This window comes from Dipodomys merriami, unplaced genomic scaffold (genome assembly GCF_024711535.1).
Source record: "Dipodomys merriami isolate MVZ:Mamm:240054 unplaced genomic scaffold, mDipMer1.0.p SCAF_5, whole genome shotgun sequence".
Classification (NCBI taxonomy): domain Eukaryota; kingdom Metazoa; phylum Chordata; class Mammalia; order Rodentia; family Heteromyidae; genus Dipodomys; species Dipodomys merriami.
This window is the reverse complement of record NW_027206068.1, coordinates 74,378,570-74,403,597: the sequence shown is the minus strand read 5'-3', so window position 1 is coordinate 74,403,597 and position 25,028 is coordinate 74,378,570. Positions and strand designations below refer to the sequence as shown.

Below are 25,028 nucleotides of genomic sequence, written 5' to 3'. Positions count from 1 at the left end.
CTGGCAAAAAGAAAAGAAAAGATCAAAGTTCAAAGCCAGCTCAGGCAGAAATATCTGAGAGACTCCATCTCCCATTAACCAGCAAAATGTAGGACTAGAGGCATGGCTCAAGTAGGATAGTGCAAGTTATGAGCAAGCAAGTGAAACAAGAGCATGAGACCCCGAGTTCAAACTCAGTATTGGCACAAGGGGGAAAAAAGTGCACCTTTTCCTTCATAAAGAACTTCACGACCTCTCATAGTTTTCCTTTTCAAATAAATTAATTTTTTTCAATGTCCAGCAGAATAGAAGCAGCCATCTTCACTCGCATTCTACATAATTGACCAATTGCTATTTGTTTTCCTCTCAGAGGATTAGCCAAGGGTGACAATGAAAACCCTTAGGCAACTGAGAGTGAAATGTGGTTAGAGTTAACACCTGGACACACTGCAAAGGCGATGGAGTTTATGTGGAATAGTCCAGAGGGTGACAGATGGGGCCATACTTCCTGGGTTTCCTCTTCCCTGTGGCATCTGGTCCTGACAGCCAAGCCCCTGGGCTCCCTTCACTGCGGGGTTAACTGCAAGGTTTCTCTCAGGAGCACTTGATTGGCCAAGAGTTCCTCCTCTACATGCTGAAAACTTTGTTGGATTCTGCCTTAACTTTTCTAAGAATCAGTTTTGAACCTTTAGCACATGAACTCTCCAGAACTAGCCTGGAACTCTCTGCCTGGCAGGGTGCCAACACAGAGGATTAGGGTCCCCCATTCTCCCTCTGTGATGGTCCTATACACTCCTTTTATGGCACTTGCTTGATGGGCATTTCAACTGTGGTCACTTTTTTTCTGAAGCTGAAGACCCTGCTGTTACAATAGACCTTCGCAGAAGGTGCTGTGGGAATCACCCTCAGTATTTCTATGCACCGGCCTCTCACACTACTACCCTGTGTCCGCGGTAAAATGAATTTTCAACACAATCTAATCCTACATCTCACATTGAGCAGGAATCCCTCCTCTGCCAATACCATGGATTGAATCTATTCGGAAAAGTGAGCTCATCACCTCCAGATAGCATTTGACTTTTCCTCCTTTCATAGGGAGATCAAGATGTAAACCAGAGTTCAATCTCATACCAACTTCCTAATTGATCACCAATGAAACCAGAACCAGAGCTCCTACATTTTCCGTGGGGTGGGCTGTACTGTACTCTGGCTAGAAAGCTGTTCATCTCAATACACCAGGGTTATGCTTATCTGCTGCGTTCATCCTCCTGGGCCTTTTCCACTGCCTATAGTCCAATCTCACACAATTCTGATGGCTCCCATGGTTCCTGATACTGTGTTCACCACAGAGCAGTGATTACCTTTCTACACATGGTGGTACACATCTCTAATCCCATCCACATGAAAAACACAGGAGAATCGAGGTCTAAGACCAGCCCAAGGGGAAAAAAAAGTAAAAAACACTATCTGAAAAACAGCTAAAACAAAAAGGACCTGCAGTATGGCTCAAGTGGTACAGCACCTGCCTAGCAAAGACAGGGTCCCGAGCTCAACCCCAGTTACTCCCTGCAAAAAAAGTATCTTGAGTTGCTGCAGCTTTCTGGGACACAGGTAACTTTCCTGGCAGTTACACATGCCAGGCAGAATGGCGGTTAGACTCAGTGATAAGGAGAAAGCATCCCTTCCTTACCACTTTTCAAGAAAATGTTGTCTAAATAGTCCCAGGCCTTGTTCCAGGCATCATACAAGGGTTCCAGAATTATCTTTTCTGCCCAAGGTGTAGTTGCTTCTGTATTCTATCTTCTATCTTAGGCTCCTTGGAGAAAAACATCAAATTGATTTTAGTCAAGTTTCTACAAGAGCTTCTCTGCTTTGATTTTAGGCTCCTTTGACTTTACCTGGACAAAAGCCAGCGGAAGAAATAGAAGGAATATATCAAACCACTTTTTTTTTTTTTTTTAGAATCTCTAGAGGCTTACATCCCTCTTTAACCTCGTTTCACATATGAAAACTTGAGAGGCATAAAAGAAAAAGGACTTCTACCCAGCTGCAAAGACACTTAGGAACAGAAGCAGGCTCCGATGCTCCCAGATGACTGAGTGACCCCCAGGAAAAGAACACACGTAGCCGGGTCTCTGACAGCACAGCAGGCCGGACAGGCTGTCTGTGTCTCCGCACGATCGCTCAGCCCTCAGCGGTGCCTCTGTGCCCACTGTCATGGCAGGGGTAGGCGAGGCACAGACAGCTCTGATGGCTCAAGTGCCTCATTGCAACACAAAAGCAAACAAAAGCCCAGAGCTCAGCGCCTTCTGAAAACACCTTACTGCTTCTGCAAAGTCTTGTGATCTCTGTTGTTGATGACTGTAAAAGAAAATCAGAAACCAGAAATGCAAACCACACTTACTGGCTTGGAAATGGGATATTTTGACATAAATGACTCCAAAAATATGATTTAGACACCAACTTTTGGGTACTCTGTTACTCCTACGCCGGCTCTTTCTCTGGGGTCTCAAGCTTTGAAAATGGAACTGAGAACTCTGTTGTGATCAAGACCCTGGCAAAGGTTCCTGGCAGATTCAATGTCAGTACAAGAGTCTGAATGTTCAACAACCAAGCCAGGAAACGCTAAGAACTGTTCCCCTAAAAGAACTATTAGATATCACTCAATATCAATGTGTTCGCAGACTCCATCAAGGAGACCCAGAAGGCAGTCTGAGTCACGTCCCGGGGAATGTGACCACGCAGGTGGGAACAGAGCTTTTTAGCTGGTTTCTAGAATGCAGCAACACCAACAGTGGAGGGAGCACAGCCTTCCAACAGTCACCTCACCATCAAACGATAAAAGGCTCTGAACACTCTCATGGGCTTCAAGTTTGGGAGTTGTTCTCACACCTCTGTCTACCTGAGACTTGGTCTACTCTCACTCTACTCTCCCATAAGATAACCCGAGGACAAACCTTCTCAGCCTCGCGGGGATATTTATAATTCCTAATGTGGGATCTCTGAAGAGAGGAGGATGCTAGACTTTACAGATCTTCTGGATTTCAAGACGTAGTATTCTTGTACTACCTTGAAGTTCCAAGAATGCCTCTAGTTGAGTGTGGAGAACCCCAAATTCCTTGGTGCGTTAGATGTTAATTTCTGTGGGAGTTGGTGGGCTTTCTCCTGGCCTTTCCACCCCTCTAGAACACAGTTAATCATGGCTCACTCCACAGGCTTACAAAACTCCCCCTCCACTCCCTTCCCCATACCATTGAGTGGTCTCTAGACCTTCGGTGTTAACACCTAGGCCAGAGGTTTCGAGCACAGTTAAGAGGGGACCCGACGGGTCGGGGGGCTGTGCGGTGGGGTCACCATCACCAGCACAGCCTCCGCTGTGGCCGGATCGCAGGTGGTCCTTGAGCGTCTGCTTGTAGCGAAAGCTGCGGCCACAGAGCGCGCAGGGGTAGGGGCGCTCGCCGGTGTGGATGCGCTGGTGCTTCATGAGGTGGTGCTTGCGGATGAAGCTCTTTCCGCAGTGCGCGCACTGGAAGGGCCGCTCGCCCGTGTGCAGCCGCCGGTGGTTCAGCAGGTGCTCCTTGCGCATGAAGCTCTTGCTGCAGTCCGTGCATGGGTAGGGCCGCTCGCCCGTGTGGATCATCTGGTGGCGGATCAGGGCTGAGTGGCCGTTGAAGTCAATGCCGCACTGGGGGCAGGAGAAGGGGCGCTCCTGCGCGTGTCCCCGCTGGTGCAGCAGGAGGCTGATCTTCAGGCTGAAGCTCCGGCCACACTGCGTGCAACGGAAGGGCCGCTCGCTGGCGTGAGCGCGGCGGTGGCTGGTGAGTCGCGCCTGGTCGGCGAAGCGCTTGGGACAATCGGGACAGAGGAAGGGGCGCTCGGTGCTGTTGTGGACCCGCAGGTGGTAGGTGAGTCTTGAGGGGTGGGTGAAGGTGCGGGCACAGTGTGGGCAGGTAGGGGGGGGCGCGCCGGCCTGGTCCTGCGAGGTGCTGCCAAGGTCGGCTTGTGCGGGAAAGTGCTTGGGGCACTGGGCGCAGGGCAAGAGGTGCTCCCCGGCGTGGCCGCACTGGTGCGTCAGCAGCAGGTCTTGGCTGAGACTCTTGCCACAGTGGTGGCACGAGAACACCTGCTCTCCGAGTGGAGGCGGGAGGGGGTAGCTGCCCAGCTGAGTGAAAGTCACCTGTCCCTCCGAGGCTTCAGGCAGGTCAGTGGCCGGGCATCCGAAATGGGTCCCGGGTGCAGGCTGCTGGCCTTTGAAAGGCGCTTCTGAAAACGCGTCCTTCGCAGCAGGTGCGGCCGAGGCAGGGAAGGTGGGGGGAACCTCGGAACACAGCGTCCTGGCCAGGCCTTCGGCTTTGACCACCAGCTCCTCTGAAAGAAAGGAGCTGTGAGTTAGGCTGATGCAGGCAGGCCTACGGCAGGCACCTCGGCGTCTTACCCCGCCCTGAGAAACTGCTCCAAGTTCTAAACACCCCAGATGCATTCTCAGCCATGGCCCTGCTGCCATGTTCCACAAGGGCATGAAGTCCCTGTGGCAAGCCACCTGGAATTTAAGGTGGTGTCAATGACACTCCCAGTCTGGGGAAAAAAAAAACCAAAACCCTTCCCATAATCAGTCTTTCTCACCTTATTGTTCTTGTATTTTTGTTTTCTTTTTTGTTTTTTGGGGTTTTTTTTGGTCAGTCTTAGGGCTTGAACTCTGGGCCTGGGCACTTTCTTTGAGCTCTTCAGCTCAAGGCGAGTATTCTACCACTTGAGCCACAGCTCCACTTCTGGTTTTCTGGTGGTTTATTGGAGATAAGAGTCTCACGGCCTTTCCTGCCCAGGCTGGCTTTGAACTACGATCCACAGATTTCAGCCTCCGAAGTAGCTAGGATTACAGGCGTGAGCCACCGGCAGTAAATATTTTTGTTATAATAAGCAACAAAACTTTTGAGTAGAGGTGAAATATAATAAATAAAAAGTAAGGTAAGCTGGGCACAGTGGCTCACGCCTGTAATTCTAGCTACTCAGGAGGCTGAGATCTGAGGATCGTGGTTCAAAGCCAGCCCAGGCAAGAAACTCCATGAGACTCTCATCTCCAATTAACCATTCAGAAAACTGGAAGTGGCGTGGTGGCTCAAGTGGTAGAACACTCATCTTGAGCTGAGAGACAGCACCCAGGCCCAGAGTTCAAGCCCCACAACTGACCCAATAACAAATTTTTTTTTTTTTTTTACTATTCTCTATGCTATTAGATAAAAACCTTCATTATAGTCAGCTGTTTGTACTTTCTCTGAGAATAAAGTATGTATTTCTGCCTCTGTCTTTCCTTATTTTGTTCTCCCTTTTGGAGAATGTTTCCCAGCTGGTCCCACCTTCCCAAATTATATCTAGCCTTCTCAAACCAGTCAAACCTTTAGGCCTATTTCTGGCATCATTTCCAATTCCTTATCTAAATATCCAAATTAAAACAGATGCACATCATTATTCCACAATACTGTGAATTTCCGGAAATTAAGTAATCACTTAATCACAATCAAAAAAAAAAAAAAAAAAAAGAACCTCGGGGAAGGGAGGGAGGGAGGGGATGGTAGGGGGAAAACAATGGAGGGGGTAACAATGTTCAAGAGGAAGTGTACTCATTACCTCACTCATGTAACTGTAACCCTCTGTATAGTATCTTTACAATAAAAAAATTAAAAAAAAAAAAAAACAGATACACAGAAGCCAGTGGTTCATCCCTATACTACTAGCTACTAAGGAGGCTGAGATCTGAAGATTATGGTTCAAAGCTAGCCTGGGAAAGAAAGTCTGTAATCTCCAAAACACAAGAGGTAGAGCTGTGGATCATGTGGCAAAGCACCAGCCTTGAGTGAAAAAGCTAAGGGACCAAGACCACGGTTCAAGTTCAAGGCCCAGTATTGGCACCAAAAACAAAAAACAAAAATGGATGACAGGCTTCAAAACTCTCATTTCTTTTGTATATCAACTCTCCCATGCATTCCTCGAACTTAACAGGCATGCATGCTTAGCACTGATATGTGTGTCCTTAGTCTAAGTTTCTCCTCCTCCTTTTTTTTTGTGCTGGTACTAGGACTCGAACTAGGGGCCTTGCCCTCTCACTTGGCTTTTTTACTCAAGGCTGGCCCTCTACCACTTGGGCCACGGCTCCAGCTTTTCTAGTGGTTTACTGAAGCTAAAGAGTCTAGTGGACTTTTGTGTATGGACTGACTTTGAATCTCAATCCACAGATCTCAACCTCTGGACTAGTTAGGATCACAAGTGTGAGCCACCAGCACTGGGCTTCTAGTCTGAAGTTTCTTGGAAGACAGAAACTCTATTTTTTTTTTTTTCTGGTCCTAGGGCTTGAACTCAGGGCCTGGGTACTGTCCCTGAGCCTCTTTTATGCTCAAGACTAGTGTTCTACCACTTGAGCCACAGCACCACTTTTGGCTTTTTCTGAGTAGTTTTTGGAGATAAAAGTCTCATGGAGTTTTCTGCCTAGGCTGGGTTCACACCATGATCCTCAGACCTCAGCCTCCTGAGTAACTAGGAGTACAGGCGTGAACCACCAGGGCCCAGCCTTATTTTTTTATTTGTACTTCTCAGAGTTCAAAGAAACTGAAACATCAACCATATTAAAGAACAGATGGCGTTAAGTTGTATAAAATTGAGTCTCTTCTGACCTTGAGATCCTTTTATTATTCAAGTGGCAAAACAAAGATGGTACTTAGAGGGAAACTATTTGCTTCTTCTCCATCACTGTTTTCCTTTTACAGAGGGAAGACTGCCTGTCTCCCTACCTACATGCCCATTTTTGTTCTATTCTTCCTTAGTGATCTCAGTGGGAGTGTGCTGGCCTAACATGTACAAGGCTCAGTTACCCAGCTGGATCAATTCCCCAGCATGCAAGGGACGGCAGACTTCCAAAGCCACTGCTATGCTGGTATTTCATGTGCGTGATCTCCAAATGTTCTGTTTATCATCACTCACCTTCATACTTTTTTGGGGGGGCTCCAGTCGTGGGGCCTGAACTCTGGGCCTGGGCTCTGTCCCTCAGCTCTTCAGCTCAAGGCTAGCGCTCTACCACTTGAGCCACAGCGCCACTTCCAGCTTTTTTTCTTTTTGCTTATGTGGTGCTAAGGAATCGAACCCAGGGCCTCATGCATGCAAGGCAAGCTCTCTACCACTGAGCCACCTTCCCAGCCCCCAAACTTCATACTTTTGGTACATCTGTATGTACTTCATTTTCTTCCTTTGATAATTCTGTTTATTTTTTTTTAAGTTTGGTGCTGGGGACTAAACCCAGGGCTTTGTGCAGGTTAGGCACAAACTTCACCACTGAGCTATACCCAACCCCAACAATTCCATTTTTTTTTAGTACTGAAGATGTTGAAAATTATGATGCACATACTAGGCTAGTACTCGACCACTTGAGACACAGCTTTAATTTTTTTTTTTTTTTTGGTCGGTCATGGGTCTTGAACTCTAGGCCTGGGCACGGTACCTCAGTTCTTCAGCTCAAGGCAAACGCTCTACTACTTGAGACACAGAGCCACTTCCAGTTTTCTGGTGGTTAATTGGAGATAAGAGTCCCACAGACTTTCCTGCCATGCTGGCTTTGAACTGTGATCCTTAGATCTCAGCCTCCCAAGGAGCTAGGATTACAGGTGTAAGCCACTAGCACCTGGCAGGTTTCACTAACTTTCAATAGCTAGCCTCTCTAGTATTACAGAATGTACCACCACATCCAACTAAAACAATTCTAATTTATTTTTGCATTTAAGAATGTTTTTCCAGTTAAAATTTATTTCAGTGGCCTTTCAGCTTAATTTCTTTTTTTTTTTTGGGGGGGGGGGTCCAGTCGTGGGCCCTGAACTCTGGGCCTGGGCGCTGTCCCTCAGCAATTCAGTTCAAGGCTAGTGCTCTACCACTTGAGCCACAGCGCCACTTCCGGCTTTTTTCTTTTTTCTTGTCGGTCGTGGGGCTTGAACTCTGGGCCTTGGCATTGTCCCTCAGCTCTTCAGCTCAAGGCGAGCGCTCTACCACTTGAGCTACAGCGCCACTTCCGTTTTTCTGGTGGTTTATTGGAGATAGGAGTCTCACGGTCTCTCCTGCCTGGGCTTGCTTTGAACCGCGATCCTCAGATCTCAGCCTCCTGAGTAGCTAGGATTACAGGCGTGAGCCACCAGTGCCCGGCCCGGCTTTTTTCTTATATGGTGCTGGGAATCAAACCCAGGGTCTCAGGCATGCAAGGCAAGCGCGCTCTACCACTGAGCCACCTTCCCAGCCCATCAGCTTAATTTCTAACTTAGTTGAATATGCTTTTTCCCTCTACTTCCTTTTTTTTTTTTTTTTTTTTTTTTTTTGTTGGTTGTGGGGCTTGAACTCAGCCTGGGCGCTGTCCCTCAGATCTTCAGCTCAAGGCTAGTGCTCTACCACTTCCAGCTCCACTTCCAGTTTTCTGGTGGTTTACTGGAGGTAAGAGCCTCAGACTTTCCTGCCTGGGCTGGCTTTGATCCGTGATCCTCAGATCTCAGCCTCCTGAGTAGCTAGGATTACAGGCGTGAGCCACTGGCACCTGGCTCTCTTCCTTGCTTCTATAGACTCATTTCAGTTGCAATTTATTGTTCTTCTTTGTTTTTTGGTGGGTTATGGGGCTTGAGCCTAGGGCTTAGGCATTGTCCCAGAGCTCTATGTGCTCAAGGCTAGCACTCTATGACTTAAGAGCCACCAACTCCACTTCTGGCTTTTTGCTAATTGGAGATGGGGACTCTCACAGACTTTTCTGCCAGGGTTGGCTTTGAACCATGATCCTCAGCTCTTAGTCTCCTGAGTAGGATTACAGGTATGAGTCACCAGTGCCCAGCTTTGCAGTATGTATATACTTTTTTTTTTTTAGTTGGTCATGGGGCTTGAACTGTGGGCCTGGGTGCTGTCCATCAGCTTCTCAGCTTAAGACGAGCACTCTACCACTTGAGCCATAGTGCCACTTCTGGTTTTCTGGTGGTTAACTGGAGAAGAGTTTCTCAGGCTTTCCTGCCTGGGCTAGCTTTGAACCATGATCCTCAGAGCTCAGCCTCCTGCACAGCTAGGATTACAGGCATGAGCCACCAATCTGGCTGGCTTTGCAGTTTTTTAAATTACTTCTGAGGGGCTGGGAAGTTGGCTCAGTGGTAGAGTGCTTGCCTTGCATGCATGAGGCCCTGGGTTCAATTCCTCAGCACCACATAAATAGAAAAAGCTGGAAGTGGCGCTGTGACTCAAGCAATAGAGCACTAGCCTTGAGCTGAAGAGCTGAGGGACAGTGCCCAGGCCCAGAGTTCAAGCGTCACAACTGACAAAATAAAAAAATTGCTCTTGGAGTGAGCTGGATCTGGACTTGAGCATCTCTTCCACGGCTACTTACCAGGGTAGCTTCCTTTGTACAGGTCACTCTCCTTGGCCTCTTGAGGGGCCCCAACCTGTGGCTCTTCCTCTTGTTTAATCCACGACAGAATATCAGATGTTGAAAGACCAGGCTCTATTTGTAGAAAAGAAAAGAAATTGGAAATGGAGCTGTGGCTCAAGTACTAGCCTTAAGCAAAAAAAGTTTAGTGACAGTACCCAGGTCCTGAGTTCAAACCCTATAACTGACAAAAAAAAAAAAAAAAAAGGAATAGCCTTAAGCGCCTGAATCAGAAGATAAAATATTGTTTTTGAAATTAAAAAATAGTATGGGAATGTCGCTTAGTGGTAGAGTGCTTGCCTAGCATGCATGAAGCCCTGAGTTCAATTCCTCAGTACCACATAAACAGAAAAAGCTGCAAGTGGTGCTGTGGTTCAAGTGGTAGAGTGCTAGCCTTGAGCAAAAGAAGCTCAGAGACAGTGCCTAAGCCCTGAGTTCAAGCCCCAGGAGTGGCAAAAGAAAGAAAAAAGAAAGGAAGGAAGGAAGGAAATTACAAGCCCCAGGTTCAAGACCTAGGACTAGCAAACACACACACACACACACACACACCCCAAAAACAAGAACGAACCCAGTTGTTGGGTTGGATGGCTTTAGAAGCTCACAGGCGCTGCTTTCATTGTGCTGATCCCCCTTTTCTGATCAAGAAGGGAAGCTGGAGAGTGGATAATCCCTTTTCCCACGTACCTTCACTGGGATCTGTGGGAATTGCACTTTCCTCTGGCCCTGCCTGGTTCTCTGTATTATGTTCTCCTTCTGGTTGAATCTGAGATAAGACATCAGGTTGATTCATAGCGTAATCTAGGAGAGGAAAAGGAGACAGAAAAATGAGAATGACAACTAATTGCCATCAAAGCTGAACTGAATCTTTGAGGCCCACAGTCCTGGGAATTTCTTTTGGATTGTCTATCACTTGTCCCCATCCATCCACCTCCAACTATGACATCTGCTCAGGGGAAAGGGAATTATGTGGGAAAGCACTCATTCGATGCTGGTTCTTCCCACCTCCTCCTTTCATACAGTAAGAGTGGCGGTGGCCTCAAGGGTAAGCACTGAGGAGAAAACAACAGATGGCCCACTCAGAATATCGAACTTTGTTCTCTGTCCTCTCTCCTGTGATTCGGCAATGGAGAGGTGATGATTCCCACTGAGCACATGTGAACTGGTCTCTGGCCTGGAAGCAGACTATGAAGTACATGAGGATAGAGAATGAGGAACTGGAGGAAAAGGGACTGAGCCCTTCTGAGCTGCTGTCACCTCATGCAAAAAGAAAAAAGCCAACCAGCCTCACCCATGGAGATGAGAGACTCATAGTTGCCCTTCATGATATTCTTGTAAAGCTCCTTTTGCCATTCTTCTAATTTTTCCCACTCTGGTGTGGAAAAGTAGATAGAGACGTCATCAAAGGCCACAGGCACCTAAAATGACAATCACAAGCGTCAGTCCCTCCATCACAATTCCCCAAGAATTAGTTGCTTTTTTTTTTTTTTTTTAAATAATCTCCATGAGTTGCCAATACCCACTCTAAAGAGCTTTGAAATGGTTTACCATCACTTGTCATTAGTGCAGCCCTCATGGATTACAGCATGTAGCTGCACCTTTCTGAGCATACTCAAGCATTCTGCAAACAGTGAGAGAGCATCTCTCACTGACCAGCCCTGCTGAGACTAACATCACCAATTTTGATCTGCCTTTGCCTAAGAATATCATCTCTGAGGAGCAGGCTCCCCTTTGTGTTATTTCTAATGCTGTTCCTTTCAATGTCCTTCCTTCTGCATGAGGAAAGCTTTTTGCCTCATGACTGAAAGCTAGTAGGGCTGATGTTAGAAGCATGTATAGACCAAAATTAACTTCAAAATTCATTATGTCTATCTTCTCTGCAAATCCTTAAGACTTTGTCAAAGTCTTAATTTTTTTTTTCCAGCCTAGGGCTTGAACTCTGTCCCTAAGCTTTCGTGTTCAAGGCTAGCATTCTACCACCTGAGCCCTAGGTCCACTTCCAGCTTTTTTTTTTTTTTTTGAGTCTCATGGGCTTTCCTGCCTGGGGTGGCTTCAAACCAGCATCTTCAGATCTCAGCCTCCTGAGTAGTTAGGATTACAGGTGTGAGCCACCAGTGTCAAATTTTAATATTTTGTTTTGTTGTTTTTACATTTTCCTCCAAATTTGTTTTTCAGTAACAACATCAAGTCTTCATTTTGCTTTTCCCAAGTGTTAAGATTCAAAGTGCCAGATCTTAATCATAAACTAACCTGCATCTCTCCAATGTCAAAAATTCTCATTTGGTTTATATAAACTAAACACATAATATGAATTATGATGTGTACTCTCCTACAGAGATTATAAAAGCTTTTTATCCGCATCTTACCACTTAATAATACAGCTTTAAGTATACTCGAACAGTGGTCCCTTGGTCAAGTCATTTGCAGAAGCAAGGTTGGTTTCTGAAATCATATTTGCCAGGTGAAGGAACCATGGATGAATTCTCCTTAGTTGTTTGCTTGGATTCTCATCAACTGGCCCAGAAATGGGGAGACCTGGGGCTACCCACTCAAGGACCACAGAAATCCTCACCAACTGTGTTCTATGTTTCCTTTAAACAACGTCTTGCACAGCCCCTTCTGAGAGTATCTGGAATTTTGGAATGGTATGGAGCCCAGGTGGGCCTCAAACTTGAGATCTTCCTGCCTCAGCCTCCTAAGTATTGGGACTACAGGCATGAGCCACCATGTCTACCTTGCCTGAGATGTCTGTTCACATTCCCTCTCTTTATTTGAACAGAGTTTGGTGATGTTTTCTAAATGTATCTCTCTCCTTACTGCTGAATTAGGTCAGTTTTTGATTTGTTGGTGGTGGGGGAAGTATGCTGTAGACTAGCCTTAAAATTCTCCAAGTAGAAATTTTTGTCTTTTTTGGAAGAGAAGGAATGGTATCTGGCTTGAACTCAGGATGAGAAGGAATGGTATCTGGCTTGAACTCAGGATGAGAAGGAATGGTATCTGGCTTGAACTCAGGATGAGAAGGAATGGTATCTGGCTTGAACTCAGGATGAGAAGGAATGGTATCTGGCTTGAACTCAGGATGAGAAGGAATGGTATCTGGCTTGAACTCAGGATGAGAAGGAATGGTAGTTGGCTTGAACTCAGGGTCTCAAGTTTTCATGCTCATGGATGGCACTTTACTACTTGAACCACACCATCAGTCTGGAATTTCATTAGTTAATTGGAGATGGAGTCTTATCTACTTTTCTGCCACGGATGGCTCTGAACCATGATATCCAGGTATAATCTGCTGGTACCTGGCTCAAAATTTTGTCTTTTTCTCTTCTTTTCCCTTGTGCTGGACCTGAGGTTGGAATTCAGGATCTGGGTGCTGTCCCTGAGCTTTCTTCTTCTTCTTCTTCTTCTTTTTTTTTTCTCAAGGCTAGTGCTCTACCATTTGAGCACAGCTCTGCTTCTAGCTTCTGGGCAGTTAGGTAGAGATTAGTCTCACGGATTGTCCTGCCCAGGCTGGCTTGGAATCACTATCCTCAAATCTCAGCCCTGAGTAACTAGAACTACAGGTGTGAACCATGGTGCCTGGCTGAAATTTTGTCTTTTTTTGGTGCCAGTCCTAGGACTTGAACTCAAGGCATAGGTGCTGTCCCTGAGCTTCTTTTGCTCAAAGCTAGCACAGTACCATTTTAGCCACAGCTCCATTTTCTGATTTTTTTTCCTTTTTTTTTTTGGGGGGGGGGGTTAGTAATAGGGCTTTAACCTTTGGCCCTCGGTGCTGTCCCTGAGATCTTCAGCTCAAGGCAAGCACTCTACCACTTGAGCCACAGCACCACTTGTTTTTCTGGTGGTATATTGCAGGTAAGAGTCTCACAGACTTTCCTACCTGGGCTGGCTTTGAACTGCAATTCTGAGATCTCTGCTTCTTGAGTAGCTAGGATTACAGGTATGAGCCACTAGCACCCGGCTTCTGGCTTTGGGGGTGGTTAACTTGCAAAGTCTCATGGACTTTTTCTGGACAGGCTAACTTTAAACTGTAATTCTTAGAGCTCAGACTTCTAAGTAGCTAGGATTATGGATGTGAGCCACTAGCGCCTGGCTGAAATTTTGTTTCTAATTTTCTATAGGCCTCTACGACTTCTACTTTCTTCTTCAATCTCTTCAGTATGTTTTCAAAAGATTGTCTCTTTCTAGGCCATGGCAGCTTACTGTAGTTCCTTTTTGCTTGATTATGTTTCTTCTCTGTGAAGTATTCATAAAGCCAATGCTTACCTTTCAATTAATGTGACTGTTCCTCTTTCAATGTCTTCAATTTCTAGTTACACTTTTCAGTTTTGCTTCTTAGATTTTGGTATTTTTGTTTCACTTTTCCACTGTTTCCTTCAGTATTTGGTTTTAATTCAGAAATCTGTACTAGTAAGGATTATTGGGATCTACAAATTGGTGATTCACTATTTTAGGTCAGAAATGTTCATTCTCTGCATTTTCAATGTTCACAATTTGTTGTTGAAATACCCAGTTCTTTATTGACCAGATCTTTTGTTATCTTTGTAAAGTCACTTTTCTTCATACTGGTCCTTTGCAGATGCTTTCAGAAACCAAGTTCCTAAATGTGCTGAATTAAAACCAAATTCTAGAGAATATGCTAAGCTCAAGTTATTTTTGCTGTTGTGTTTTTTTTTTTTTTTTTTTTTTTGTGAGACCAGACAGGGCCTAGGCACCATCCCTGAGCTCTTTTGCTCTACTACTCTGACTCACTGCTCTACTTCTGGTTTTCTGGTGGTTAATTGGAGATAAGAGTCTCACAGGATTTCCTGCCTGGGCTGATTTGAACTGTGATCCTCAGATCTCAGCCTCCTGAGTAGCTAGGATTATAGGCATGAACCAACAGCGCCCAGCTTAGCTTTCTACTTTTTAATAACACAAATTTTTGTAACTTCTTCCTTGGCAATATATGCTTCACATACTAATTCTTTTTTTTTCTTTTTTTAAGAGATGTGGGCCTTGTTCTGTTGTCAAACTGGTCTGAAATTCTTAGTTCCAACTTCCCAAGTAACTGGAACTATAGGGTCCCGTTCTGAACTATAGGTTAAGCTCTTTTTTTCTTTTTTCTTTTTTTCTTGCTAGTATAGGGACTTGGAACTCAAGGCCTTGTGCTTGCTCAGCTTGCTTGGTCACAGTTGGCACTCTACCACTTGAGCCATACCTCCAGCCTAACTTTTTGGTTAGCTACTTGGGGATGGAGTCTGTAAGACTTTTCTTTTGATCCTATAGATCTCAGCCTTTTGATTAGCTTCCCTGGGATTACAGGCATGGACCACCAATGCCCACCTTCAGATCCTTTTCTACTAAGAACACTATGATATTCAATAGCTGATTTGAGAATATCATTTTCTATCCATCCAGTTCACTTTTTTTTTTTTTTTTTTTTTGGGTCCGGTCGTGGGGCCTGAACTCTGGGCCTGGGCGCTGTCCCTCAGCTCTTCAGCTCAAGGCTAACGTTCTACCACTTAAGCCACAGTGCCACTTCCGGCTTTTTTTTTCTTTTTTGCTTATGTGGTGCTGAGGAATCGAACCCAGGGCCTCAAGCATGCAAGGCAAGCGCTCTACCACTTAGCTACCTTCCCAGCCCCTATCCAGTTCACTTTTAATCTTACTTTCTCTTCCTAATTTATTCTTGGATCTTGTTGCCTCCAGTTCTGTTCTACCCAGTTTGAATTTTTAAGTTCTTCATTGGTCACTATTCATTTTAACTTGCTGATTTACAAGGTTATCTTGTGTTGCTGGGTTATAGTTTTGTTGTTGTTTTTGTTGTTGTTGTTGTTGTTTGTCAGTCATGGGGCCTGAACTCTGGGCCTGGACACTGTCCCTCAGCTCTTCAGCTCAAGGCTAGCACTCTACCACTTGAGCCACAGCGCCACTTCCGGCTTTTTCTGCTTATGTGGTGCTGAGGAATTGAACCCAGGGCCTCATGAGTACAATGCAAGCACACTACCACTGGGCCACCTTCCCAGCCCTGGGTTGTGTGTTAAGGATCAAACCCAAGGCTTTACACATGCTATGCAGAGCTCTAGCCCCAGCCTGAGTGGAATGATCTTTCCTAGCCCAGTGAACCTCCAGAAAGCTGGCAGTAGCCTGAAGCTCAGCCAGTTGCCACACCTGTACTCTTTGTGGACATTTTCTACCTCAACATCAGAGTTCTTTTAGCCCTTAAGTCTGCTGCTATTTCAGCCTCTGGTATTTTAATTTCTGAGATAAATAGACTTTTCCTTGAATAAATCACCATACTCATTTTTGCCTATTACGGGGTCAACACTAAGCAGCTGGAGTGAGGTCTCTGTCTGCCTCCAGTTGTGCAATCTCTGATTCACAGTAGTTTTCTTCTATAATATCTCAATTCTTCTTTCTGGTGCTCAGGGTCTGTCTTTGTTGTTGTCTTGTTTTATGTTTTGGGGTTTTTGTTTGTTTTGTTGTGTTAAAGGTTGATCTCAGGGCCTCACACATGCTAGGCCAGTGCTCTGCCACTAACAAACACCCCACCTTTGGTATTCAGATTCTGATTTGAGAAAAATACATCCACAGAGTTGTTTATCATATTTTCCCACCTACTATTCCACTTCTACATGCAGATTCCCAAAATACATTATCTCATTGGAATTTTAAATTCTTGTGTTTGGCTCTTGATTATTCTAGTTTTGTGGTGTTAAGACCTTATGTTTTCATTTTTTCTAAATCTTTTTTTTTTGTTGTTGTTGTTGGTTGTGGGGCTTGAGCTCAGGCCTAAGCACTGTCCCTGGGCTCTTTCTGCTCAAGGCTAGCACTCTATGACTTTGAGCCACAGTGTCACAGATAACAGTTTCACAGGCTGGCTTTTGAGCCTCAGATCTCAGTCTCCTGAGTAGCTAGTATTACAGGTATGAGCCACTAGCACCCGGCTCCATTTTCTCTTATGAGATGATTGCTTCCAAAGTCATAACTGGAGCCACTATCTGTCTCCATCACTCCCAGATTTCTTCCTTGAGCTTGAGTCTATTTACTATCCTTCCTGAACATACCACGGACATTTCAGCCCAAGGAGAGCTCTTCTTTCCTTTGAAGGCCACACCCTTCCAAGATATTCTCAAAGACATGGCCAGTTCTGAAGAAAGCCAAGAGCCTACTCAGGGAGCTTTAGGAAAGTGTATGCTTTTAAAAGTGTATGCTCTAAAGTCAACTAGGTTAAAATACAATTCTGGATTTCATACTTGATAAGCTTCTATCTTTTCTTTTCTTTTTTTTTTTGGTCGGTTGTGGGGCTTGAACTCGGGGCTTGGGCACTGTCCCTGCGCTCTTCAGCTCAAGGCGAGTGCTCTACCACTTGAGCCACAGCGCCACTTCCGGTTTTCTAGTGGTTTATTGGAGATAGGAGTCTCAAGGACTTTCCTGCCTGGGCTGGCTTTGAACGGCAATTCTCATATCTCAGCCTCCTGAGTAACTAGGATTATAGGAGTGAGCCACCAACGCCCAGCTTAACCTTCTATCTTGAACAAGTTGGGGCTCTTATGAGAATTATGTATGGTGTGTGTGTGTGTGTGTGTGTGTGCTCTTATGAGAATTATGTATGGGTGTGTGTGTGTGTGTGTGTGTATGAGAATTATGTATGGTGTGTGTGTGTGTGCTCTTATGAGAAGTGTGGGTGTGTGTGTGTGTGTGTGTGTGTTGGGGCCTGAACTCTGGACCTGGGCATGGTGTGTGTGTGTGTGTGTGTGTGCTCTTATGAGAAGTGTGTGTGTGTGTGTGTGTGTGTGTGTGTGAGAGAAGTGTGTGTGTGTGTGTGTGTGTGTGTGTGTGTGTGTGTGTGTGCGCGCGCCTGAACTCTGGACCTGGGCACTGCCCTCAGCTCTTCAGCTCAAGGCTAATGCTCTACCACTTGAGCCATAGCACCACTTTCAGCTTTTTCTGCTTATGTAGTGCTGAGGAATTGAACCAGGGTCTCATGCATGCAAGGCAAGCACTCTACCAGAGCCACCTTCCTAGCCCAGAATTATGTATCTTAAAATAAATAAAAGCATTTAGAACAGTAAGTTCTAAGTACCCCACAGTGAATTTTCAATGATTCCTGTTTTTAACTCCTTCTTTAAAATTTCTGTCGATAAGTCCTATTGCCACTTCTGTCAAGACATCTGCCTCTATCCACTGCTTCTCCACCACTGCTGCCCTGAGCATGCGATCCACCTCTCACTTTCCTACTGGTGCAGCTGCATCATTGCTTAATCCTAGCTTTGTTCTTGCTCCCACTCCAAACAACCAGCTAAGAATCCCTCTGTTTAAACTCATTGTGCTCAAGTTTCAAATCCCAATTCCTTTCCTTGGTCTTCAATGCCCTCCATCAGCCTGGGAATGTGGCTTAGGGGCAGAGTGCTTGCCTAGCATGCATGAAGCCCCAGGTTTGATTCCTTAGTACCACACATGGGAAAAGCTAGAAGTGGTGCTGTGGCTCAAGTGGTAGAATGCTAGCCTTGAGCTGAAAAACTCAGGGACAGCGTCCAGGCCCAGAGTTCAAGCCCTATGACTGGCGACAAAAAAAAAAAAAAAGAAAAGAAAAAGAAAAGCCATCAGTAGGAGTAACTTGTGTTAACTCATTTTTACCCCTGACTGGTGGGCCCAGAGAAGACCTCCCCCCAAACACACCCTTCCCTCCCCCCCCCCAAGCAGACCTCCCCCCAAATACACCCTTCCCTCCCCCCCCCCAAGCAAGATCACAAAGCCTTTATGGGTGTCAGGCTATTAGGACTGTGACCTAGTAGCCTAGTAGACTGTGGCTGAGTTCACACTAGAGGGACAGCTGATGAGGCTGAAACATCGGTTAGGGCTGCGCAGGGAGCACATGGCAGGAGGCCTGCTGACAGGAGCAGACAGGCAGATGTATTGATGACACTAATCTCCACCTAGGGCAGCTTGGGCAACTATCACGTGGGGACACTCCAGGCAGAAGAGTCACACTCAGGAATGCACTGGGCAGGGGGTATTTTCTCAGTTCAGGTTTCTGTGTCTAGTGCCAGCCAAACTTCTTGACATTACAACCACAGTCACATAGATTTTTTTGGAAGCTTTAAAAATTATTCCTGCCTCGGTTCTCACTAGGTATGTCTCTAGTAAACTTAAAAAAAAAAAAAAAGTAGAATCCAGCCAGGCACTGGTGGCTCACACCTATAATCCTAGCTACTCAGGAGGTTGAGATCTGAGGATCACAGTTCAAAGCCAGCCCAGGTAAGAAAGTCTGTGAGACTCTTATCTCCAATTAACCACCAGAAAACTGTAAGTGGTGCTGTGGCTCAAGTGGTAGAATGCTTGCCTTGAGCTGAAGAGCTCAGGGACAGCGCCTAGGCCCAGAGTTCAAGCCCCATGACTGACCAAAAAAAACAAAAAGTAGAATCCCGCCAGGTGAGTTTTTTTTGTTGTTTCTTTTTTAAAGGGTGGGCTCATTATTATGTAGACCAGTCTGGCCTCACAACCCCGATTTTCCTACCTCAGCCTTTCAAAGACTGAGATTAGAATTATAATCATGCCATCACACCCAGCCAGATGATGCTAGTATACTACTAAACACTGACACTCTACCCAATCATGTTCCTCTTCAAGCACTGGAACATAGGAGGCCTTCTCCCTTCTCCTGTGACAAATGCCCCAGGTACCTGGTGCCAGCTCTGCGGTTCTACCTGGGAGACTCTTCCTCAGATCTCAAAATTGAGACCTTCCCAGAAGTTCTTGTTCATCTTAAATATTAGTTGCTCAATGATGATTTCTCTGCCATCCTTTTAGACCTGATCTTAGCCAAAAGGCAGAGAAGTGAACTGAAGGTTTCTTGAAAACAGATCACCAGAATGCATTCTGCTTACTTTTATCAAAGTATCTGAATGTATGTATGTGGCTTATTTTTTCCTTCCCCCAGCAAAATATAAGACATCAGAGAATCTAACAGTGAACTGTTCACTGCTATGTCTGCAGGAGGTAGGTCAAGGAAATACTAAGTGTTCAAAAGATGTCTGTTGAACAAATTAATAAAGGCATGTTTGGAAGTGTCTTACGGTTGTGTGCTATGTTTAGAATGAGGACAGGGAGGACAGGGCCCCAGCATCCCAGCACACACGTCCCATACAGGACGAGACCCATATCAATCCTAGATCCATACAAAACCCCAGCCCTGACATGAACCTCATCTTGTCTTGCCTCTGACTTTTCACCAGAGTTGCCAGCACATTCCAATTAACTCATTTAAATGATACTGCATTTCGCTTCCTCACCAAGATTTTGCCAGACAGGTTAGCAAAGATAGAGGTGACTGATATAAAAGGTAGGAAAAAGCATAAGAGAGAGAGAAGAAGAAAATCCATCTCCCAGATTGCCACCTCTGGCTAGGGAAGTCTTTCCATTGGAAGACTCTAAATCTACAGTACTTCCCAAACACACCTCACCTTCAGGGCTCCTTCAGCATAAGACATGTGGGGAGATTTCAAAGAGAAACAAAAATATCAGAGTAACTTACTGACCCAAGAGTGCCACTTACTGCTAGTGTTAGGTCACGTGGTACCATTTCATACCTCGAAGGGAAATATTACCTTTGGTATATCCCCTTTAACACCCGGGGGCAGCCGCAGGATCCAGAAGTTCCTGTTCCGCAGCAGGTTCTCCAGGTTCTCCAGACGCCGCTGCAGCAGCCCGTACTCCTGCAGCAGGGTCCCCAGCACGGCCCACTTGCCCTCCAGCTGGTTGCCGAGCTCCGACACTGTCTTTTCACAGCTGGCTAGCTTCTTCTCCGCTGTCCCTGTCCTGCCTTCTAGATGTAGCAGTCGCCGGCTGTGGACCTCCACCTTCCTCTCTATGGCCTGCACGGCAGCCACCACTGTCCACAGGGAGATGGCTGCCGTTTGCAGGTGGGCCTCATTTGCGGCTGGGGGTGTGGGGAGAGAAAGGGGCTGCAGCGATGTAAGGCACTCGGTGTCCCATTCCGAAGTCTGTGTGCAATGGAAAGATGGGACAAGACATTGGATGTTACAAGGAACCCTCACATCAAGCCTCAGTCATAGGAGTGTTGAGCTGTCCAGCAGAGATTAATCTCAGTAGGCTAGCACCAGCCTCCTTCTGGGGCGCATTGGCATCAAAAGCCAACAGAATTGTTCTGGTGGGTTCAGGAATGGATTCAGAGAGTGATAAGTGAAACTGGCCTGTAAGCACCATTCTGGCGTGCCTGCTCTGAGGCTCACAGACTCAGGCTGCTGTTGCCTCCTCTCTCTGGAAAAGGCAGAAGTGCACAAGAACTCTTTACAAGTTTCCCTGAGATCAGAACCCCCTGACGAATCCCTCACCAATGTACGCTCTGGCCCCGCAACCCACCCCATTTACCACAACTATACCATTCAATAACACTGGAAAAAGCTGAAGATGCTCAGTCTAGAGAGAACATCTCAAACACTGCTAAATACCTGCGGGCTCTAAAACGAAAGGCAAAAAGAACTTGCTTGACCCTAGACTGTCATTCAAAGGGGCAGATTAAAATCAACACATGGAAATTTTCAGGCTGGCAAGCTTAAGTCTAGATCTTTCCAAGAAAGTTAAGCTTCTCATTGAAACAGAAAGTTGATGTAACAGGAAGAAATTCCTACTGCAAATAGGAGGCAGGACGGTGCCCCCTGACCACACCTCCCTTCTTTCCAACCATCGTGACACGGCCTGGTGCCCCGCAGGCAGTGTTTCTCATTCCATACAGTAGCTACACACCCTCAAACTAATATATATGAGAATCATCTAGAGATCTAGTTAAAATCCAGATCTTGACTCAGTAAGTCTGGCAGGAAAATGAAGATGCTGCCTTTGCTGAGTCAGCAAGCACAGCCCATACCAGCTCCTGTGCACACAGCCCCTCACTCTAGGTGACATGGCCTCCTACTTTGTGAAAAAAATCCAGACTTGCCGGGCGCCGGTGGCTCACACCTGTAATACTAGCTACTCAGGAGGCTGAGATCTGAGGATCACGGTTCAAAGCCAGCCCGGGCAGGAAACTCTTATCTCCAATAAACCACCAGAAAACCGGAAGTGGCGCTGAAGCTCAAGTGGTAGAGTCTTGAGCTGAAGAGCTGAGGGGCAGCGCTCAGGCCCAGAGTTCAAGGCCCACAACCAACTGCCCCCCCAAAAAATCCAGACTTCATACACTTTCCCACTTGAAACTTATCAGTTAATACATGCTGTCTTTGCTTCCCAAGGGAAAAAAAATTACCCTATCTGAAGCCAATTTCTACCAATGTTCAGAATGCCAACATTTTTCACTCTATTTTCTTTTTTTTTTTTTTTTTTTTTTGGGCAGGTCCTGGGGCATTCGGCCTGGGCTGTGTCCCTGAACCTCTCTGTGCTCAGGGCTAACGCTCTACCACCTGAGCCACAGCACCAGTACAGGCTTTTTCTGTGTATGTGGTACTGAGGAATAAAACCCAGGGCTTCATGAATGCTAGGCAAGCACTCTACCACTAAGGCACATTCCCAGCCCCCTTAAGTCTTTTTGAGACAAGGTCTTACTATGTAGGCCGGGCTGACCTCCACCTCCAGAGTGCTAGGATTGCAGATGTGCACTACCACACAAGCCATCATCTCCCAATTCTCCATTAAGATAGATTTTTCCCTATTTAGAACCAGAGCTGCTAGCTCCATGTGATCATTGAGTACTTGAAATGCAGAATACATACATACATACATACATACATATATATATTATATATATATATATATATGTATATACACAGAGAGAGAGAGAAAGAGAGAGAGAGATAGGTAGATTTACAGATTTATAGCCTCCATACTGGGGCTTGAAGTCAGGGTTTTGTGCACTTACCTAGCTATTGCACTCAAAGCTGGAATCTGTTACTTGAGCTACACCTTTACTTCTTTTTGTTGGTTAATTGGAGCTGAGAGTCTCTTGGATTTGTTTATAGGGTCTTTCTTTCCTTTGCCACCCCCCCCCCAATATTTTTTTGCTGGTCCTGACTTCCAACCTCAATCCTTAGGATTCTAAGTGTCAGCCACTAGCACCTTTCTCATTAATAATTGTTTAAATAGTATTTTTCACATATTGAGCGAAAAATCCATCGTTAGTCTTCTTTATTCATCTGACTGGAAGGAGTTCACTTTTTAGCTCAGGCTGGCCTTGAACTCATGATACTCCTGCGTGATTTCAGGCATATGCCAATCACATTGTCCTTTTTACTTTTTAAATATGACTACTAAGGAAATTAAAGTTTTTCTTACTGCTGTTTTTAATACCAGTACTGGGGCTTGATGAGTTCAAGCCTAAATGCTATCCATTAGGCCTCTTCCATGCCAAGGCTAGTATTCTACTACTTGAGCCAGTTTCACTTCTGGCTCTGTGTGTGTAGGTGTGTGGGTGTCAGTCCTGGGGCCTGAACTTTGGGCCTGGGTGCTGTCCCTCAGCTCTTCAGCTCAAAGCTAGCACTCTACCACTTGAACCACAGCACCACTTCCAGCTTTTTCTGCTTATGTGGTACTGAGGAATCGAACCCAGGGCTTCATGCATGCAAGGCAAGCGCTCTACCACTGAGCCACCTTCCCAGCCCCTCACTTCTAGCTTTTTTTCGTGGTTCATTGGAGATGCGTCTCAGGACCTTTTCTGCCTACACCAGGATCCTCAGAACTCAGCCTCCTGAGTAGTTAGGATTACAGATGTGAGTGGCTGGAACCTAAAGTTTGATGTGTCACTTTGAGCATATTTCTATAGAACTCATAAAAGGTCTCTACCATTTTAATTTTTTTTTGGAGGGGGACAAAAGGCCGAGGGGCGGGGGTAAGGGGAGTCGGGGGGCGGGGGGAAACAAGTGTCATTCTCCTTGGCTCCTTTCGCAACCCCAAGCCAGGGCTGGCTTCCCTTCGCTGCTTCCACTCACTTTCCAGCCACGGCTCACTGGACCTTCTAAAACATCTCCCCCTGAGAAGATGCTTCCAAGAAATACTGACCATTCCGTCTCAAGGGCCTGTGTGCGGGGGGGGGGGGGGTGTTGGTGGAAGGGTTGCGTGGGGGGGGGACTGTGTGCCGGGGGGGGGGGGGGCTGTGGGCGGGACCGTTTGCCTCCGTGACCCCTAGCAACGGCTGCACGGCTGGGCCCGCAGTAAACAAGCACCGGCGTAGCTACACCACGCTGCGAGCGCGCAGCCCTTCCTCCGGCGGAGGTTCCCGCAGGGCCTCGGGGTGTCTCGCGTCTTTCCCGGGGAGGGGGGGGGGGTCGGGCCCGCACGAACCAACGGCGATGAGAAAACCTCCCGTGCCCACTTCCCGGCCCTGCAGACGGATGCCAGGCGAGGCAGGGCAGCGCGTCTGGGCTAGGAAACAACAGCTGGGGGGCAGTCACCCCGGAAGCGCAGAGCTGGGGGGCCGCGGGCCGGGCGCGTCCCGGATGGGGGGGGGCGCTCGGGGCGAGACGGCGGCAGAGCCGGGCTCGGCAAAGGCGGCCCCAACCGCGCCCCCCCCGCCCCGTCCTCCTCCTCCCGGGACTCGGGGTCCCCGCAGCCCTCGCGCGCCGCGCTTACCGGAGCTGCGGCCGCCTCGGCCATGGCCCTGCGCTGCCCGGCCCGGTCCCCGGAGTCTCCGCCGCCGTCTCCGCTCCACGCAGGCGCCGGCCCCGGTTGTCCCCCGCAGGCGTCGCGGCACGGCCCTGCCTTCCTCGCACCGACGAGGCCCGCACGGCAGCCCGGCCTCGGGAGCGCGGGGACGCGGCGGGGCTGGGTGCGGAGCTGCCCGTGCCGCACCAGCTGCAGCGGTCCTCAGCTGGCGGCTGGGAGGGCAGCGAGTGCGCCGGCCTAGACGCGCCGCTCGCCCGTGCGCCCGCGCGGCCGGAGCGCCCCCTGGCGGCGCCCGCCGTCGGCTGGTGCGCGCGAAGGCGAGCCTCGTGTGTCTGTTCTCCACGCTCCCGGGAAGCGCGCCCGAGGACCGTCGCTGAGGGCCCCGGAGACCTCGGGCTCGTCCTGGGGCGGGTGTTTCTTCACGGAGGCCCCGTTGTCAGGCCGCATTTCTCCTGGAGCCGGTAGAGAGGGGCGGAGAGTGCAAGAATGGGACGGGAAGACCAGGCCAGGGTGAGCGAGGACCCGTGGGGTCGCCCCGGGAGGCGGCCGCAGCCCGCGTGGGTCCGCCGCGTTCCCGTCAGGGGCGAGGCAGCCACGCAGGCGTGAGATCCCCTCCGGCACGCTGTGGGCTGCAGGGGATCCTTGAGGTGAGCCGAGACGCGATGGGCGGCCGAGTCACCCCCGCTTCCAGCAGGCCGGGAATCCACGCAAGCCAACGCCCCGAGACCGGTGTCTGCCACTCAGGACCACATGGGCACCGTCTGGTTGGGGCACTTGGTGCATCTTTTCTAGCGTGGCATCTGAGGTTGCCTGAGTGTGTACATCGTGGTCAGATGATGAAACGTGACCGTTAAAATCAGAATAACACCATCATAGAATAGGCAGGCAATAAAACCAAGCTGAATGTCCTTCCCAAGAAAATCGGTTTATAATTTTATTATACAACACATTAATAATATAAGATTTATTATATTAATATATATTATATATAAATAATATATTATTTATTTTTGCGTCCGGTCGTGGGGCCTGA

At 47.4% G+C, this 25,028-nt stretch overlaps 1 protein-coding gene across 1 annotated transcript; it reads right to left on the bottom strand.

Moving 5' to 3' along the window:
- Positions 1 to 241: 241 nt before the first annotated feature.
- Znf398 (zinc finger protein 398) lies at positions 242 to 24,194 on the bottom strand. Its single transcript, XM_069996997.1, has 6 exons — positions 23,963 to 24,194; positions 19,993 to 20,388; positions 10,695 to 10,821; positions 10,091 to 10,204; positions 9,368 to 9,481; positions 242 to 4,347 (listed from the first exon to the last, which is right to left on the bottom strand). Exons 1-6 carry the CDS (start codon positions 23,984 to 23,986, stop codon positions 3,197 to 3,199), a joined length of 1,926 nt encoding a protein of 641 aa, XP_069853098.1. The 5' UTR covers positions 23,987 to 24,194; the 3' UTR covers positions 242 to 3,196.
- Between the last annotated feature and the right edge of the window lie 834 nt (positions 24,195 to 25,028).

Coding starts and splice junctions, on each gene's coding strand:
- Znf398 (XM_069996997.1), bottom strand. CDS start 23,986: ATGGCCGAGGCGGCCGCAGCTCCG. Junction 20,389..23,962: donor CCGAGGCGGCCGCAGCTCCG/GTAAGCGCGGCG, acceptor CATTGCACACAG/ACTTCGGAATGGGACACCGA. Junction 4,348..9,367: donor GTACAAAGGAAGCTACCCTG/GTAAGTAGCCGT, acceptor CCTTTCTTTCAG/AGGAGCTGGTGGTCAAAGCC.